Source organism: Acomys minous (genome assembly GCF_964271855.1).
Source record: "Acomys minous genome assembly, chromosome: 1".
NCBI lineage: Eukaryota > Metazoa > Chordata > Mammalia > Rodentia > Muridae > Acomys > Acomys minous.
The window spans coordinates 30,176,457-30,193,725 of record NC_140483.1 but is presented as its reverse complement, the minus strand read 5'-3'; the positions used below and the strand labels follow the sequence as shown (position 1 = coordinate 30,193,725).

General features: G+C 40.6%; 1 protein-coding gene and 1 long non-coding RNA gene across 3 annotated transcripts in view; one reads left to right on the top strand and one right to left on the bottom strand.

Moving 5' to 3' along the window:
- The first annotated feature begins 299 nt into the window (after positions 1-299).
- LOC311601521 overlaps positions 300-17,269 on the top strand; it is a 17,645-nt gene continuing 675 nt past the window's right edge. The window contains exons 1-2 of the long non-coding RNA XR_014780593.1: positions 300-424; positions 1,272-1,436. This is a non-coding gene — a long non-coding RNA (uncharacterized lncRNA). The remainder of the gene's footprint in view (positions 425-1,271; positions 1,437-17,269) is intronic.
- LOC311601489 (putative dimethylaniline monooxygenase [N-oxide-forming] 6) overlaps positions 13,238-17,269 on the bottom strand; it is a 20,945-nt gene continuing 16,913 nt past the window's right edge. For both annotated transcript variants that reach the window (XM_084788964.1, XM_084788965.1), the window contains 2 exons: positions 15,977-16,049; positions 13,238-14,584 (listed from right to left, as the gene is read on the bottom strand). In XM_084788964.1, coding sequence (XP_084645090.1) covers positions 14,242-14,584; positions 15,977-16,049 — 416 coding nt within the window. In that variant the 3' untranslated portion in view covers positions 13,238-14,241. The remainder of the gene's footprint in view (positions 14,585-15,976; positions 16,050-17,269) is intronic.

Sequence of the window (17,269 nt, the reverse complement as noted above, 5' to 3'; positions counted from 1 at the left end):
AAAACCCATACTCCATACTCCAAGTGTAATTTTTGACTTAGTTTCACTCCACTCAACAGGGCAGTTTACACGGTTGTATCAATTCCATTTGGCTAGCAGTACTGCTTATTTGTCTAATAGTTATTCATTTTTGTGTGGTAGGTATTATTTCTCAGGTAGCATTATGGGACTGTGTCCCTAACTTTATGAAATTTCATTCTATTCCTGACCTGCTTCTCCTAGGCTTCATGAATTCTGTGGTAGTCGTAAGGGTGGGTTTAACTTCTTTTTATTTGTCTACTCTTTTCAATTTGCTAATCACATATGCTGTGGTTACCTGATGTATTTATCACTTGATTTCTCTGCTCATATGTTTGCTGGCTTGGATGAACCGATGGGGACTTCTAAGATCTTCTTGTCCACTGCCCTCCTTGACTTGGTACAGGTAAAACAGAATAACCCTTTTTTTTTTAAAAGCTCACAATGTGTGATTAGCCTTAGCTTTTAACGGGAAGCCAACTCAGAAAGCTGAAAGGCTCTGTGTATGTTGGATGGGGTCAGAACAGTGATGGTAAGGCCCCCTACTTTCTGACTCTGGAAGACCAATGGCTCTGAGGACCCCTATGATCCTTCACACAAATTGACTAACTAGATTGCAAATGCATCCTAGGTGATGGACACTGTTAAATTCTGTAGATATTGTAATGAACAAACAACAAAGCTTCATGGACTTGTAGACCTTGGTTACCAGAGGAGGGGGCCAGACCAGCAATTAGTAAAATGAACTAAGCAGTAGCTGGGGATGAGAGCTGTGGGAGAAAACAAAGCACAGAGGGGAGCTGCAGAGTGATAAGGCGAAGGGTAGCTTTATCGTGTGAAGTGAGGTGTAAGGGAAAGTAATTTCCTGTAAAACTGAATGAGGACAGGCTCCACTTTAATAAGCTCAGTGACTATATGACAAGAGTAACAGAGCCACAAAGGGGGCAGTCAGTGACTAAGATGCAAAGGAACTGGACGTAGTTCTCAGATTTTACAAGTAACGCACAATTAATAATGAAGAGAATGGTGCCTCAGTTGTGTATTCACCATCATCCTTTGGTTGGTAATGATCCTTTAGGCGCCCATGGCTAATAATTGTACCTGCACGTTATACACAGAAGGAGAAACACTGGGACAGGCTAGACAAATTTTAACTGACAGAAGACTTGGGAGAGGGTAGAGACAGACGATGTTCTCATGTGGGGACACTAGTGGCATTTTGCACTAACCTAAACTGATGCCTTTATTCACAGCCAAAGCACCAGCATCTTCTTGGCAATAGCGCCAGCTGGCAGGCTTTCTTGACAGAGGCGTGTCTGGCTGGCAAATGGTACTCAGGCGTCCCTTGTACCAACAAGCTCCCTGGGAGAGTGCCTGTATACCCAGAGTGAATCAGTGAGGCCCCTGGGCAGTTTTAGGTGAGTAGACCTGTAATTGTTTCAAGTTTCTGCTATTGTAAAAGCCCTGTGCACATTCTATACGTCTCTTGCACACTTAACTAATTATTTTCTCTGAATAGACACTTGAGGCAGGAATTACTGAGTGAAAGCATTTGAATTCTTGAATTCACGTGTAATGGGCATAGGAAGCACTTGGGGGGACTTGCTGACACACGGGCAGATTTTTCACAGCTCTCAGGTGGGTGGGCTCAGATCATTTCTAACAAGCTTCCCATGACTTAGACCACATTTTGAGTTGTAACTTCTCATACCTTTAGACAAGCTGCCTTCCAGGAAGCTGATCTATTTTAATGGTGTTTTATAGTTACCAAGTGTTCCGAACTGTAAGAATACCTTCCCATATATTAATTCATTTTACTAGCCCAGGTCTATAGGCTCTACCACCCACATCTACTTTACAGAAGTGGAAATGTATTCTGTGTTACTAAGGAGTTAAAGACTAGCCGAGAGAGCAGTACGGTTCTAAAAACATATTATCATTTTAGGAGATCTCAAGAAATGTTGTGTTTAGCCAAGAGGAAAGTCCCTAGTCGAGAAGGCTGACTGACAGACAAGATCACACAAGCCAGTTTCAGTTAAAGTGAAGTCTACTAAAAACTGCAGATATGAATGTTCCAGAAAAGCTGAGTTTGCTTTGCTCTAAGGAAGAACCTTCTAGTTATATGTGCTGTACACATATAGAGAGGTGTTCTGTAAGAGGGCAGTTGTCTTTTGCTGGGCATATGCAAGCAGATCAGCCAATCACTTGTTCACAGGTCACACAGGGGTGCAGGTGTGTGAGTGCGATGTATGTGACTAAGACTAGGGCTGAGGTGAGGAGTCTTCTTCTTTTTTTTTTTTTTTTTTTTTTTTTTTTTTTTTTTTTTTTTTTTTCGAGACAGGGTTTCTCTGTGTAGCCTTGGCTGTCCTAGACTCACTCTGTAGACCAGGCTGGCCTCGAACTCACAGCGATCTGCCTGCCTCTGCCTCCCGAGTGCTGGGATTAAAGGCGTGCGCCACCACGCCCGGCTCGAGGTGAGGAGTCTTGCTGCTACCAGTCAATGCTCCAGATGCAAAGATGCTGAGGACGCTATGGATCGGAAAGAGCTCTGGTATTGTGGGGACTGGAATGCACTTTCTACATATCCACATGCTTGGGTGGCCTAAAGCAGTCTTGGGAAGGTCCACTCCTATGAGGAGAATACACCTAGTAATCATCTCTTCTTTTTCCTTTGCTTTTGACTGTTATTTATTTGACAGAAATATTCAAACACTGTTGCCCTTGCTGAGGAGCAAAGACCTGGGAGGACAGGTTCCCTCATTAAACCACTTTAGACCTTGGATGAACCACAAATCAAACTAGTTTTATAGATGAGCTAGCTCATTCCAGTTTGCTCTGTGTGATGCCTGTAGACCCATCACTTCCTGTATGTCCTACATTTTCTGGGGCAGCACTTGAAAGAAATAATCTCAATAATCTCCCTGGAGTTTCAGGATCAGCCAAGTAAACTGAGCAAGCTGTGTATTTCCCTTTTGCCTCTTCAACAGAGCAGCATGGGAGATCTGCAGATATTGTGAGTCTGTGACAGCCCTCAGTCAGGGAAACATTCTGTGCCCAGGCTTAGAAAGCAGTTGTATGTATGTATGTATGTATGTATGTATGTATGTATGTATGTATATATGTATATATGTATGTATGTATGTATGTATAAAATAATTTATTCACATTACATCCTGACTGTTATCTCCTCACTCTTATCTTCCCTTTCCCACCCTCCCTTCCTCTTCTGCCCTACTCCCCTCCCCTAGACCTCTGACAGGGAGCCTCCTCCCTCACTGTCTGGTCTCAGCCTACCAGGTCTTATCAGGATAGATTGCCTCCCCTTCCTCTCTGTGACCACAAGACCATCCTGCCAAGGGACAGTGATCAAACCGTGGGCACTAGAGTGCATGTCAGAGGTTCAGAAGCAGTCCTTCCCCACTCACCACCAACGGACTCTGGGCAGGGCACTCAGAGTTATATGGAAGAGATGGGGCATGGAAAGACCAGCAGGGGTCAGGAGCTCCACAGGGAGGCCATCAAGGCCAGCACATCTGGGGGGGCTGCACAACTGAGGCACCAACCAAGGCCAGTGCATGCATAGAGCCTAGATCCTGATGGACAGCTAGTTTTTCACATTTTCGGGCAGGGGTTGAGGGTGGGAGGTTGGGGGCTGGGGACTACTGCTGAACCTCTGAATGGTTGGATAACATTCTAACTCTGTGTTTGGCACTTGAGAAACTTCCCAGATATTTCTAGAACAGCTGCACCAATTCACATCCTTGTCAGCTATTATAAAGGTTCCAATTCCTTTATATTCTTTCTAACACTTGTTACTTACTGTGCATCTTCTTTGGGTATAATCACCCAGGTGGATAATGAAGTCAAATCTCACGTTGGTTTGACTTACAGTTTCCTTATGGCTAGTAATGTTGACACTATTTAAATGAACTTTGTTATTTACATGACTTTTTGAAAGAAACGTCTAATCCGATGTTTGATCCTTTAGTTTTAATATTGACTCTTGAGCCTTCATTCTGTGTTTTAGATGGATCCCTTGTAAAATGTATGGTATGCACTGTCTTTCATTGGGGGGGGGGTTCATCTCTTAACTTCACTGATTTCTTTGAAGCACCAAAGTTTTACTTTTGATAGATTTTTATTTATGTATGTTTTCCTTTTGCTTGTTTGTGTAGTTGGTTTAACATCTAAGAAGACCTTGAGCACCAGTAGTTTAGATCTTGAGGAAATGCCTTAAAAACAGAATTTTTGTGGTTTTGCATTGGCAAACAAGAGTAGAAATTATGACCCAGAACTGATGGTCAAATCTGGGAGCAGAGAGGGGAGGTAGCTTTACAAGTTGGAGGCAGAAGGACAATAATACGTCTTTTTTATGAAGTATTTTCAGTTACCAGAGATTGTCTAAGTTTTGCCTCCAGCAACTTGCTTAATTGGTCTCACAATCCCACGAAACAGTAAATCTTGTTAGCTGCAGCTCTTGAGTGACAAAACCCGTGTTTAGATGTGTTAGGCGAAGTGTTGAAGTTCATACAAAAGGGCTCTGAATTCTGCCATCTAAGGTCTTGAGATATGCTCTGAAACACTCCCTCCAACTCAAAAGGCGCAGGCGTGGTGATGGGTGTGTTCTGTAAGCACTAATAATTAAGATAATTAATTTAATGAGAGGCGGTGGAAGAGCTAGGTTGGGGTTTTATTCTAATACCCAGCTCTTCTCAGCAGACATATTGGGAATAGCAGCTTTGCCTCCAGGATTACCTACAATTAACAGAAAATATGCGAAGTCTGTAGAAGGACTGACTCATTCTCATAGGCCAACGATTCCTAGCACCTTCCTAGACTATTTCCATATAAAGCTTAAACATTTTTTTCAAGCTTATCCATTTACAATGAGTTCCATAGCCTTTGAAAAATTCAATCTGAATATTTTTCTTTAATATGCTGCCCTTTGCCTGCAAGTCTTACTACTTATATTGCACCAAGCTGGATTAATAACATTTTTATTCCTTGTTTATTATAAAACTATCTTGTCTCCTACTACCATATTAAAAGGGTTCTTAAGGACTAAAATATACATCATTTCCCTTTTAAAGTATAAGATATGTTTAAGTTTTGGTTTTTTTTTTTTTAAAGGCAACAAAAGGTAACTCTAATGCAATTTTTGTCACCCATACACCATCTTCAGCACTATTGTCATATGTTTAGTTATCATTGCTTTTTACGTTGTGCGTGGTGATTCAGTCTTGTCCAAGCAGTGTTCATGCAAAATGATGCAAACATTTCCCCATTCACACCATAGCTTTCTGTCCCCACCCCCAGGATCTGTTTCATTTATGTGGGTTTTTGGTGAATGTTTTAAATTTTATTTTAAAATATGAACTATTTTACTTGTTTTTAAAGGCTATCTAAACATGTATAGAACTCTAGATTGGCAGTAAAGATAGCACTTAGAGTATTATTTAATTGCTTCCTGACTTCTATAGTGTCAGTTACAAACTTGTCTGTTAATCTGTGTCTGTTTTTGATGGTAATAAACACTTTTCCCCACCCCTGGCTCACATTTTAAATACTATTCTTATTTTAGTTTTAGTCTTTTTTTTTTTCCCACAAAGGGCATAAATTACTGGCTTGAAGCCCATTATGAATGGCAATCAAAGGTTGATGTCATTTTTGAGTTTTACCCCTTGGAAACCTATATATTTCTTTCTTCATGGCCCCTTATAGTTTCCAGAGGTCTAACGCCACACTGGTTGCTGCTCTCTTAGTGAAACTTGTCTCAGACAGAAAGTGAAATGATATCTGACCCATCTTTAGGGGAGCGTACCTTCTCAGAGCTTTGACCCTGTTGTCACTGTACTTCTCTGATACTTAGAGCATATATACATATAAAATGTTTTATGTAGTATTTATAATTGGTAGGGTTGCTGGTCTAATATATGCTGGCCAGTCACAGCTAGAACACTTCAATGATTTTCAGCCTTTAAATAACTTTGGAGTTTTCTATTTATATATAAATAGTAATTTTGGGAAAGAATTAGTTTCTTCTGATTTTGCCTATTCATCTAGACATCATTCTACTATTGATGCTCTTTGTAAGAAGCTGTCTGTCTTGACACCAAACTCTGTTTACTCTCACTTTTATACAGCTTTATATACATTGCAAAGGTGGAAAGTGAACTTTATTTTCAATGTTTATAAATATGTTGCATAATAGCTATGGTATACAAAAAATATAATAGTATTTATAATCATGTACTTACTACCTAACAGAAGCCTACTGCATTCTTTTTCTGGTTTTATTCCTTTTGCTGTTGGCCTGAAGTAACAATTCTGCTTTATATTTCTTTATATTTTTGCTACATATGTACAAATCAAAATATCTAGGAACATAAAAATATATCACAATATGTATATTTCCTGTTCAACTCAAATTTTCCTCAGTCATCTCTGTAAGCTCCATGTTTCCTCTTTTTATCCCTTCCTTTCTTTTTCTCTTCCTCTCCTCTTGTCTTTTAATTTTTTGAGATACTCTCATGATGCAGCTCAGGCTGGCCTCAAACTTACTGTGTAGCCCAGGCTGGCCTCAAGCTTACTGTGTAGCCCAGGCAGGCCTTGAATCCTCCCTCATTCTGCTTTGGCATTCTTAGTGCACCCCACACCCACCTCCATGTTTATAAAATTTGTAAATTATTTAATTTGTTTTCAATGTGTGAAACGCTTTTGGATGGACATATTGTAACTTATTTAGCCATTATTCACTGGATGTTTAGATTACCTCATTTTTCTCATACAAATCTGCCATGAACACCCTTGATCTCACTTATGCACGGGCCTGCTCCAAGTTTTCTGGCTGTGTGCAACTAGCTGTGAAGCAAGGTTTTGAGATGTGCACATTTTCAGGCTTGCTACATAGTGACAAGCTGTTCTCCAGAATGCTTATAACCACAACCTGCCTCCAACCATGAAGGATGCTACGAGCTCCTAGTCCTATCTGATTGTCTCAGACATTTTTTTTTGCATCATAACATTGTGAAATGATATTTCATTGTTGCTTTGAGTCTTGTTTTCTGAATTACCAGTCAATAAATATGTCATGGATTAACAAAAGCTTGGGGTAACACCTCAGTACAGACAGTAACTCACAGTTGCTATTGGAATTGGCTTTTCTTAGAGCTTACATCTTTAGATAGCAACTTTTTGCTTAGTTTTGTCAAGGAGAAAAAATAAAAAGAAGTAGGGTTGCTCAGGCCACTTAAGGCTGAGTCAAGTAGCCAGTTACCCAGATCTCAGGTCCCCCTCTCTGAGTTTTAGGCTGGCTTGTAGACATCCTCTCGTTACACAGGCTGACTTCTGAAACATTCTTATCCTCTGCTGTCAAGGAATCTCTTCCTCTAAACTGCTCAGAGGCTGGGGCCACACCCAGTACCTTTTTCATAAGACACTTCAACTTCTGTCAGCAGCAACGATTCCTAAAAAGTGATGTAATTTAATTTTCTTGAGTGTTGTAGCGGTGCTGTTGCTGCTTCTGTTTTCTAAAACTTCAGAACACATTCCCAGGAAATCCTGGTCTGGGTTTTCCCAGCATTCTCCTAATTCTGTCCCAATAAATGTGCTTTTCTCTGCTACTAACTAGAATGTGAATGTCTGGCTAACGCTTACTCATTTGATGTCTATTAATGAAATTCATTGTGAGGGAAAGCCAGCTAGATCTTGCTAGGCTCTCTTCAAGAAATTACTTGAGGTTACTAGAGCAAAAGTATAATTTCTCACCAAAGAGACAAACAAAAATCCCACAAAAATAAATGCAAACAAACAAAAATTCTAATATAGCTTGAAGACAGAGAATGCCTAAACTGCAGAAAAATTGTGAGTAAAACAGAAAAGTCATCCAATCACATTTTGTGGTTTCATCTGCTTTCACCTCTCCCCAATGCAAGTTGTAAGGCTGTAGAGATAAATGAAGAAAAAATAAACATGCGTGAAGGAAGAAGGTGAAAGCGAGCGAGGCTCTAGGGTCAGCCGAACAACCTCTAGCTAAATTAAGTTTACCATGTGTTATGAAATTACAGAAACATCTAGTCAGATCAGGGCACAAACCACTGAGAAGGAATTTCAGTAATTTTATAGACACTTAGGAGGAATTGGTGCAATATGAAAGGGAAAGTTGTCTATGAGGACAAGCAGTGTTTAAAGAGATTCTTTGCACTACGGGAGGAACAGCAAACAGAGAAGAGCAAATTGCAAGTGAATGGAGAAAGAAGGAAACACAGAGTCCTATAAAGTAGACAAGAGGAGGACTGATGAGTTTTCCTGTCCTTAACAGCGTAAATATGTGGACTTTCCTAGGCTCTCAGAAGAGGGCACCAGTGGATGAGGGGTCTAGTAAAATATTCTACTATCATAAAGATGAAGAAGATAAAGGTGAGACCTATGTCCAGACAGATAAATGAGGAGGGGAGGGGGGAGAAGGCACAGGAGGAGGAAGAGAAACTAGGCGTGTGCTCTAGAAACCCTTGAGTACAAGTAAACAAAGGGGCAGGTATGAAGCAGTTTATAGCGATACCAGCAGTATTAGAATAAACCCTAAACAGGCCTAACACTCACTAGTGAGCACTGGCTAAGTAACATAATTGTATCAAGAATATTTTCACACGGTGAAGAAAAGAGAAGTGAAGTTTTATGCAATAAAAAACATGCCTCTGACAGTAATAATATTGAGCAGGAAAAGCAAACAGTGAGCGGAAATGGTGCTCACGGTTCTTCCAGAGTTAAACAACCAGGGGAAATCAGCGAAATGTTTGTTCTCTTAAAACAAATGCAATGTGATTGCTTGCAGATGTGGCAATGACCTTGAAGAGTAGTTTCTTAGCAAAGAGGCGCTCATGTATAATTGCAATTCTTTCATGGAAGAGTTCTGTGTTACTATAGTAACTGATTGCAGTTTGTTTTTGTGAAGCAGGCTAAATGCCCATTGTATTCATTGTTCTTTTAAAATTTAAAAACAGAAGCCGTACCTAATGTAGGATCAGAAAAAGGGATCATGTCTCTAATGTCCTTTATCGGGGATCATGGCTAATATTCATGTGACAAGAGTCAATTAGGGAGAAAAGGTACATACATTTACTTGATCACAGTTTTGTGTGACTTGATTGTTCTGAGATCAATGACCTAAGGAAAGAATGCAAACTCTCCATCTTCATAGATTTGATGGAGGATGGGCAGTCGGGTGAAACCGTGATAGACAAAAGGGTAAAATGTAAGAGTAGTAGACCAAGGAGGCGCGAAGGCAGCAGTGTCTGTCTGTCTCTCTGTGCACCATTCCTTCCCTTTTGACCTTGGGTTGGAACCTTTCTGGGATGAGGGTCAGAACCGCCATCTCAGGAAAGATAAGATCAGACATTTTCCTGTGATCAAATCTTAGACAAGTGGGGTGAAGCTTGAACGATATTTATAAGGTTTGTGGCTGGTTTTGTGGAAAGAATTTGGCTCTCACGACTTAACCTGGGAAAGAGGAGCTGTGCTTTCTTTAGCTTGCCTGGAGAGAATGAAGGACAAGGGGAAGGAGGGCAAGAGGCACTCAGGGACAAGCATTCCTCCGAGGTTTTCACTTTTCAGCATCTAAGTTAACCCCCCCCCCCAACTCTAGCTCACTGTCTCCATGATACCTTGGACATCTCTGTTGACATTTAATGATACCTAAGAAGGGTTAATATTTACGTAAAGCTTGCTAGAAACCAACACTGTTTCTTTAGGAGCCCTCGTATCAAAAGGTAAATAGAGGAAAACCAATGGTAAATAGGCAGAGAAGTAGTCGGTCCTGCCGTTCTAGTGGTAGCAGGAGTAGGCGGGATCTGAACTACTCCTTTGTTATGTCTTGTTGCTAAAAACCCTGTAATGAGAACAGACAAAGGCATCACTAGTTTTGGAAAAAGGAGCACAAGTCCCAGACCACAGACAAGTAGGTAGCGGTAGCCTTGAGTGCCACAGAGAATCAAGGTGTTGTCACTGCTTGGGCGTAGGGTCTGGGTGCTGGAGTAAGGGGTAAGGTATCATTGCGGTCTGCAGGATCTGAGGTACCCACAAAGTGTGCCCCCGAGGAGTTGAAGCAGCTTACAATACCATAGAGGGAGATGTGGGAGAGATATGGGGTGGGAGTAATGCTTGGCTTAGAGCAATTAATGAGTGACAGGGTGAAAGAGTCTAATAAGCCAGTTATTGTGGCCACAGATGGCGGTTGTGAGTCTGATCCAGGAGGGACACAGAACCAACATTCTCCAAAGCGGTCAGGCAGAGCATTATTCAATAACTGATATGGAGAGGTTAAGGTCTGAAATAAGAGGCTAAGGTGTGATAGAGAGGTATCAACCCTGGAGCAGGAAAACTCACCAATCCCTAAACTTCCTCAAGCTCAGGGCTTGAAATCCCACCAATCCTCACCCCGGAAATCTCTGTCCTAGAAAGCTCCACCTCCTAAGAAATCCTATGTGAAAGCTGTGTCTGCTCAGTTCCCTGCTGCCTTCTGCTAGCACAGGCAGCCGTTCCTGGACACTCCCTCCTCCATAAGTCTTTTCTTTTTTAAATGAGATTTGCTGCCAGGTGTGACTCTCTCATCAGAAAAAGCCAAGAAGCAATGAAAGGAAGTAGTAGAGCTGGGCTGAGGCTCCTGAGCTCCTCAGCTCAGAGCCGGAGATACCCTCCCCTGGGAGCTGCAAGGCCTCTGCTGAGGAGGCCTCCTCTCAGAGCTGTGGGGTTCTTGGGCTCCCATGTTTCAGTATGTCCTTCCATTGGTTAATTGTCCCACCTTGGATCTGCATGGTTCCTGGGCTCTCATGTCTCAAGATGCCCTTCCATTGGAATACTGTCCTACCTCAGAGCTGTGCGGATCCTGGACCCCTTTATGTCAGGATGCCCTTCCACTGGGATACCTTCCTATCTCAAAGCTGTGCGGTTTCTGGGCTCCCAAGTCCAAGGTCCCCTTGCCATCTGAGCAGGAAGGCCAATACACATTCTCAAAGTTATAAGATAAGTTGTTTTCATAAAAAATAAAAAAAGGTAAGGAGAAGGCTATTGAGGGTTTTGAAGAGGCACATACTGTTCTCATACCTGTAGCAGAGTGGAGAAGAGGTAGGAGGCGCCTGTTGCTGCTGAAACCTGTGCCAACCTGTTCTCTATCTCAGCATTTATCTGGTGATCTATCTGGAAGCACCAGTCACACAATTTACCAGGAGCTAACGTGAATTCATCATTTTGGCCTTTATTCCTTATGGGCAAAACATCATCTTCTTTCTGTGATTCTAGGTGTCTTTGGCTTCAGTTACTTATTCACAGGGTGAGTGCTGTTTATCCCCCGGGCTTGGTTTGACATTTTGTTTATCTACAAATTGTGTGTTTTGATAAAGTGCATTCCAGTGAGTTCATAACTCACTAACCATAGCTTTCTTCAGCATGCCTCAATAACAATAGTTATATAAAATATTAAATATATTAAAAACAAAACAAGACCAAAAAGAAGAAGGAGAAGAAGGAGGAGGAGGAGGAGGAGGAGGAGGAGGAGGAGGAGGAGAAGAAGAAGAAGAAGAAGAAGAAGAAGAAGAAGAAGAAGAAGAAGAAGAAGAAGAAGAAAAGATGCTAAATCTCTCCCTCATTCAAACGCAGAGTGTGGTGGGTTGGTCACCTGACAAGGAGTTCAGAAAGGAAGAAAACAGTGTCCAGTTGAGCCTGGATATTGTGCATGTCATAAATGTCTTTTTTCTCATCCCTTCCTGAGAAGCAAGCAAGCATATGTATACATATTTATGTATGATGAATAACATGTCTTTCCAAAGTAAATTCTTAGCTATCATAACACAGTGGACTGGAGAGATGTGTGTGGATTCCACACATTTTATTTGTATTAAAAGTGTATGTATAATATATATACACATGCACTTGTACACTGTATGACCTATATATGTGTGAATACATACACATAGGTAAAATATTTACATTTATCAATAAAACAGACACAATGCATTTCATCATAATTATGAGGAGTGCTACCCCCTTCGTACACAAAGACTCTGGTACACGAAGGGTTATATAAATATTCTTTTGATTCGCAGTGTCCTAATGAGCTTCTTAGAGGAAGTGGTAGTTACATAGCTTTTGGAAAGAACATTGGATTAAGGTGCAAGAGGATTAGCTTTGCCTTTAATCCTTGGGCCACCTCAAAAGTTTTATTTCCTCATTGCGAAGTAGGTCAGGATTATGGTGATAGCCAGAAACATGCCTGAAAGATGAATGAAGAAGTGTTTGCAAGTGATTCAGGCATGGCAGTATAAAAAATAACAGAGGGAAGAGAGTCAACTGAATTTCTATGATTCAAGTGATGTATATATTATTTTATTTAGCATTCTATATGTGAATCTATGCCAGATTTGTAGACACCAAGAGTAACATTAAAGTTGTGGTTTCTTTTGTGGCATCAGACACAGAACAGGGTATTTTACGTGATAGACTCAGGTTTATAATAGGCTGGTACATGGGTTTTTTGCTTTTTTTTTCCTGTTAGTGACTTTGTTTGGTATAGTCCTTATATCAGATTTCCTCATTGACATACCCAGAGCCCACATAAATATACAAACACAGATTTCACATTGATCAGGCTAAGCTCCCAACCCTAAGAATGAATGTCTCTCTGGTCAGGCTGCTTTCTGGTCCTTGGCTACTCCTAAGCCATCCTTTCTGTTTTATTTCCCTGGTTGGTAAAAATGAAAAAGTCATTGACTGTTTTTGCTATTACCCAGGAGCAAGTAAACAAGGAGTGTAAATGGCTTTACATTAAATTGAGCTTATTGAAAATCAACATCCATTTGGTTGGATAAATGTTTATGAAAGAACTTTTCATTTCAACAAAAGTGTTGCAAATGTGAAGAGATCCACACTGTACTTAACTGTACTCCCACTTCTCTCTCTCTCTCTTACACCCACCCATCCACCCCCCGACACACCTGTAATAAAAGCAAAACAAAACACGTACACATGTTCATACACATAGGCATACATAAAACACTTTGTAGCTACTTCTTGCTTGAAACCATTTTGAGTCTTTTAAGAAAACGCGTCTCTCCTACAACCAAACCGAGATAGACAGATTTTCCTTCTCAAATACAATTTTTCTTCTGTGTCCTATATCTCCAACTTGATAGTTTGGGGTATTCATCTTGCTTTTAATATTTAAATTTAGTATAAATGCCATATATGTTTATATTATATAGCAATACTTATAATAGTAAACACATATGGCATCTATCTAAATTGGACTCTTGACAGAGTCTAATTTATAAATTATAATCGAGGTTTTGCATTTGGTATTGCATCTAAGATGTCTTACTTAAGCTCATATGGTCTTCTCATTTTTTGTTTCATTTAGTTTATAAGTAACAACTAATAATTGTGATCCATGTAAACCATGAGGCTAGGTTTCTCTTCCTGAAATGTCTTATTGATGTTATGTGTTCACTCTATACACTGTTGAGTTACGTCTTCATGTGCACATGCATATGAGGGGTATTGATCTAGATTTAATTTTTTTGTGGTTTTGCTTTAAGTTTCAGAGTTATGACAGTCTCATAATATTAATCAAGAGAGTAATCTGTCTTTTGCATTTTCTGATTTTTAACCATAGTTTATATCATTGATTTCTCAAATGTTTGATGGCATTTCTGGAATTAAATATGGGGCCCTGTGCATGCCAGGCAGCCATTCTGCCAGTGTGATACGTATCAGGACTGTTTAAGATGTTGTACTGGTACAACCCTACCTCCTTATATTTATTTATTGTCAAATACTTCTGTTAATATGGTGTAAAACACACATTTGTTGCTATATTACAATATATAAGGTAACACACCCCTTACAAAGCTCATTAAAGTCTGTCTAGCCTGAAAGTCTATGTTTATGCCTTTTCAACTTCCTTTCTATTCTCCCCCACCCCCCGTCTCAAAAATCCCAAACTTTAAAGCAACCTATGAAAAACCTCTTAAGGAAAAGATTCTCCTAAGAAACAGACAAGCTGGGTAGTTTCCATTTTATTTGTCCTTTGAGTCAAAAGGTCCAGGATCCGTTTCATGCCTGCAGCAAAGCAAGGAGGGGCCCTTGGTGACTCTGCGTGCCTGCACCTGTTTGCGTGCTGTACTCATCGGTTACAGCTGTAGGCTGGACTCTGCCACCTGACAGCTCTTATTACTAATAGAACGTGAGCAAAACAGCCAGAAAGAGCACTGGGAACAAAAGCATTCTCAGAAAGCTGTAAAGGTGCCGGGGCCTCTGCGCTTCACCCACCACCCTTGTCCTTGTCGGCTTCACCGTCCGCTTCCATTGGGTCAGGATGGCGTTTCTGGCTCCATCCCACTTCCCTGGTCCCACCAATCGAAATTGGTATGGACTACAGGGGCCAAAGTACACCTCGAGGGCCAGCTGGGGATCGGTGAGGAAGAGCCACGGTATGTTAGCCTTGGCTCCTATGAAGGAGCTCAGCTCATCCATGTATGTGATGTAATCTGTCTGCAGAGTGTGGCTCTGACCAAACCTGAGGACAGGAAAACAAGAAGAATCATCACAGTTGTAAACAGAGCGTTAACTCGTCCATTTCTGTCTCCCGCACATCGCGTCCAGTCTGCCAAGGTTAGATTCCCAAGCAGGTTTCTTTGAGGTTTAGCTTTTGCATAGTTTGTATGCTGCTACAAGACAGTAAGAGAAATCCTGTCATCACCTCATGTGACTTAAAGAACAGATCGCCTCTGGCTTTCTCTCCCCTTCTTTTTAGCTGTAGTCACTTCTAAAGGAATTATCAGCACTGTGAATGCTCACCCCTGAGATCTGCCCTTTGAATTGGGTGAGGTGAAGCGGTCACAGAGGGCGCCGTTTCTTTTCTCTTCTAGATCTTGAGCTGATATCTACCCTGGAACACTCACTGAATGGTATGTTGAAGGATGGAAAGAGGAAACAAACTTCCTACACAATCATTCACTTATCCAGCAGCGATGTGGTATTTAACTATACTTTCAACTGATTTTGATAGGTAATTTGAAAGGAATTTTCTTTTATGGAATAATTAACCTGAAAAAGTATATTTAGATCTAGCCATAAAGGCCTTTCTATTTGCTGTACTTGAAAGCATGTATTGAACTCAGAGGTGAATACTGTCTTTCCCAGAATATACTAAGGTAGCTGTTCTTCTCTCCTTCTCCTCCTCCTCCTTCTCCTCCTCCTCCTCCTCTTCTTCTTCTTCTTCTTCTTCTTCTTCTTCTTCTTCTTCTTCTCTCCTCCTCCTCCTCCTCCTCCTTCTTCTTGTTTTGTTTTTGTTTGTTGAGTTGATGTTTCTCCATGTAGTCCTTGGTGTCCTGGAACTCACGCTGTAGACCAGGCTGGCATCAGAACTCTGCCTGCCTCTGCCTCCTGAGTGCTGGGATTAAAGGCATTTGCCACCACTGCCATAAATTTTAATTTGAATTTATCAACAGAAAATTAGATCCTATCACTCAGTTTCCAGCCAGCTAGTTTTCTTTAAGAGAAGATCCTTTTGGGCAAAGATGTGGAATCATTTCTCAGTCTCATCACTCTAGACATCTTGAGCCAGACAATTCTATGATTTCTGAACTGTACTTTGTAGTAAAGGAATGGTACAGGGTAGCTCCAGCACCCACGTGACTTATAGGTAACTTCTGGCTGCCAACTCCACTTTCAGACCTCAGTTATCTCTCAGTTTCACCACGTGTTCCATGGAGGGAAAAATCATTTTCTCTTAAGGTTACAGGGTCAAAGAGTGTGTTCCTATATAATGTGTATCAGTTATAGACAGAATTAAAACAAAACAAAACAATGAACTGTTACTGCTGGAAACATTTAAAAACCTTATTGATGTTTTCTATGTATAAAGAAAAATTTAGACCTTATTTGATCAGCAAGCGTAACTGCTTACCACTTGAGCTTCTTGCCCATTTTCTCATCGATATCATCCATCATTTCATTTGTAGCTGGCAGGGTGCATGTGTCTGGAAAAAGTATGTAGAAAGAAATACCAAAAAAAGAAAAAAAAAGACAAAGAAATTAGATTCTTTACACAGCACAGGTTGGAATTTATTATTTATGAAATAAATCCCTAAAAAGTGTTTGAGTAGCTGCCTTAATTTAGCTGTGTAGAGTTTTGTGAGTTCATTACAATCAAGTTGTTTTTATTTAATAAAATAAAGTTTTGTCCTAAGAAGAGCTCTCTTCGGTGTCATTAGCCAAATGACAGTTCACAAATACAGAGACCTGAAGGGTAAATGCGTTTGTGGGGATGGACATGTTGGTCTGTGTGCAGTGGTCACAGCAGAGATGTTTGTAGCCCTGAGTCACCCGCCCTTCACGATGTTGATGTAACACCATGAAGAGCCTGGTCCTCAGCATACTTCTGCTGTACTGCATTCCATATAATGGGGCTACCATGTTCATCCTTCTTGTCTATGCCCTCCTATTACAATTGGTTTCAAGTAATAACCTGGAACAATAGATGACACTAACGTCCATGGCAAGTGAAGTAGATACTGAGAGGACGCACAGGATTCCAATGTCAGCATCCCGCAAGATGTTTACTAAGGGGATGGCAGTAAGCGTTAGCTTCTTTTTTCTTCAAACTTCATCATTTGTGACTGGCTGTAACTTATTTACCTCTGTAACAATGGAGGAAGGCTACTATGCATTTGTAATGCATCAACACCACCTAGACACTATGAGCATCTCACTTGCCTATAGCACGCTATGGCTATTGTTTACTGTGCACCTCACTAGAGCGGGGGGGGGGGGGTCATAATTTTTGCCTGTTTGATTTGGAGTTGTGGCTTAAGTAAGTGATAAGGAAGATCTTCGCACATGGCAGATAGTCCATGAATATTTGCAAGTGAATAAATGATGCCACTTGTTTCATGTACATTTTCTAGGTTTATGAAATTGTATGCAAATTTCTCACAAAAGTTTAGGCTCTGGGTACACAATTGTGGTTAAAAAAAAAAAGACAATGGAAATATTTTGCAAGAGAGTGTCCGTATTGAAGATTTCATGACAGAATACTTTTAAATAATCATTTCCCATAGCATATTTGAAATAAAAGTATCTATCTATCTATCTATCTATCTATCTATCTATCTATCTATCTATCATCCACAGTATTTTTTAGGGAGTTTGAACTCATTCTATGATTTTAATATTTTCCTCATCATAAGTTTTTGGGAGT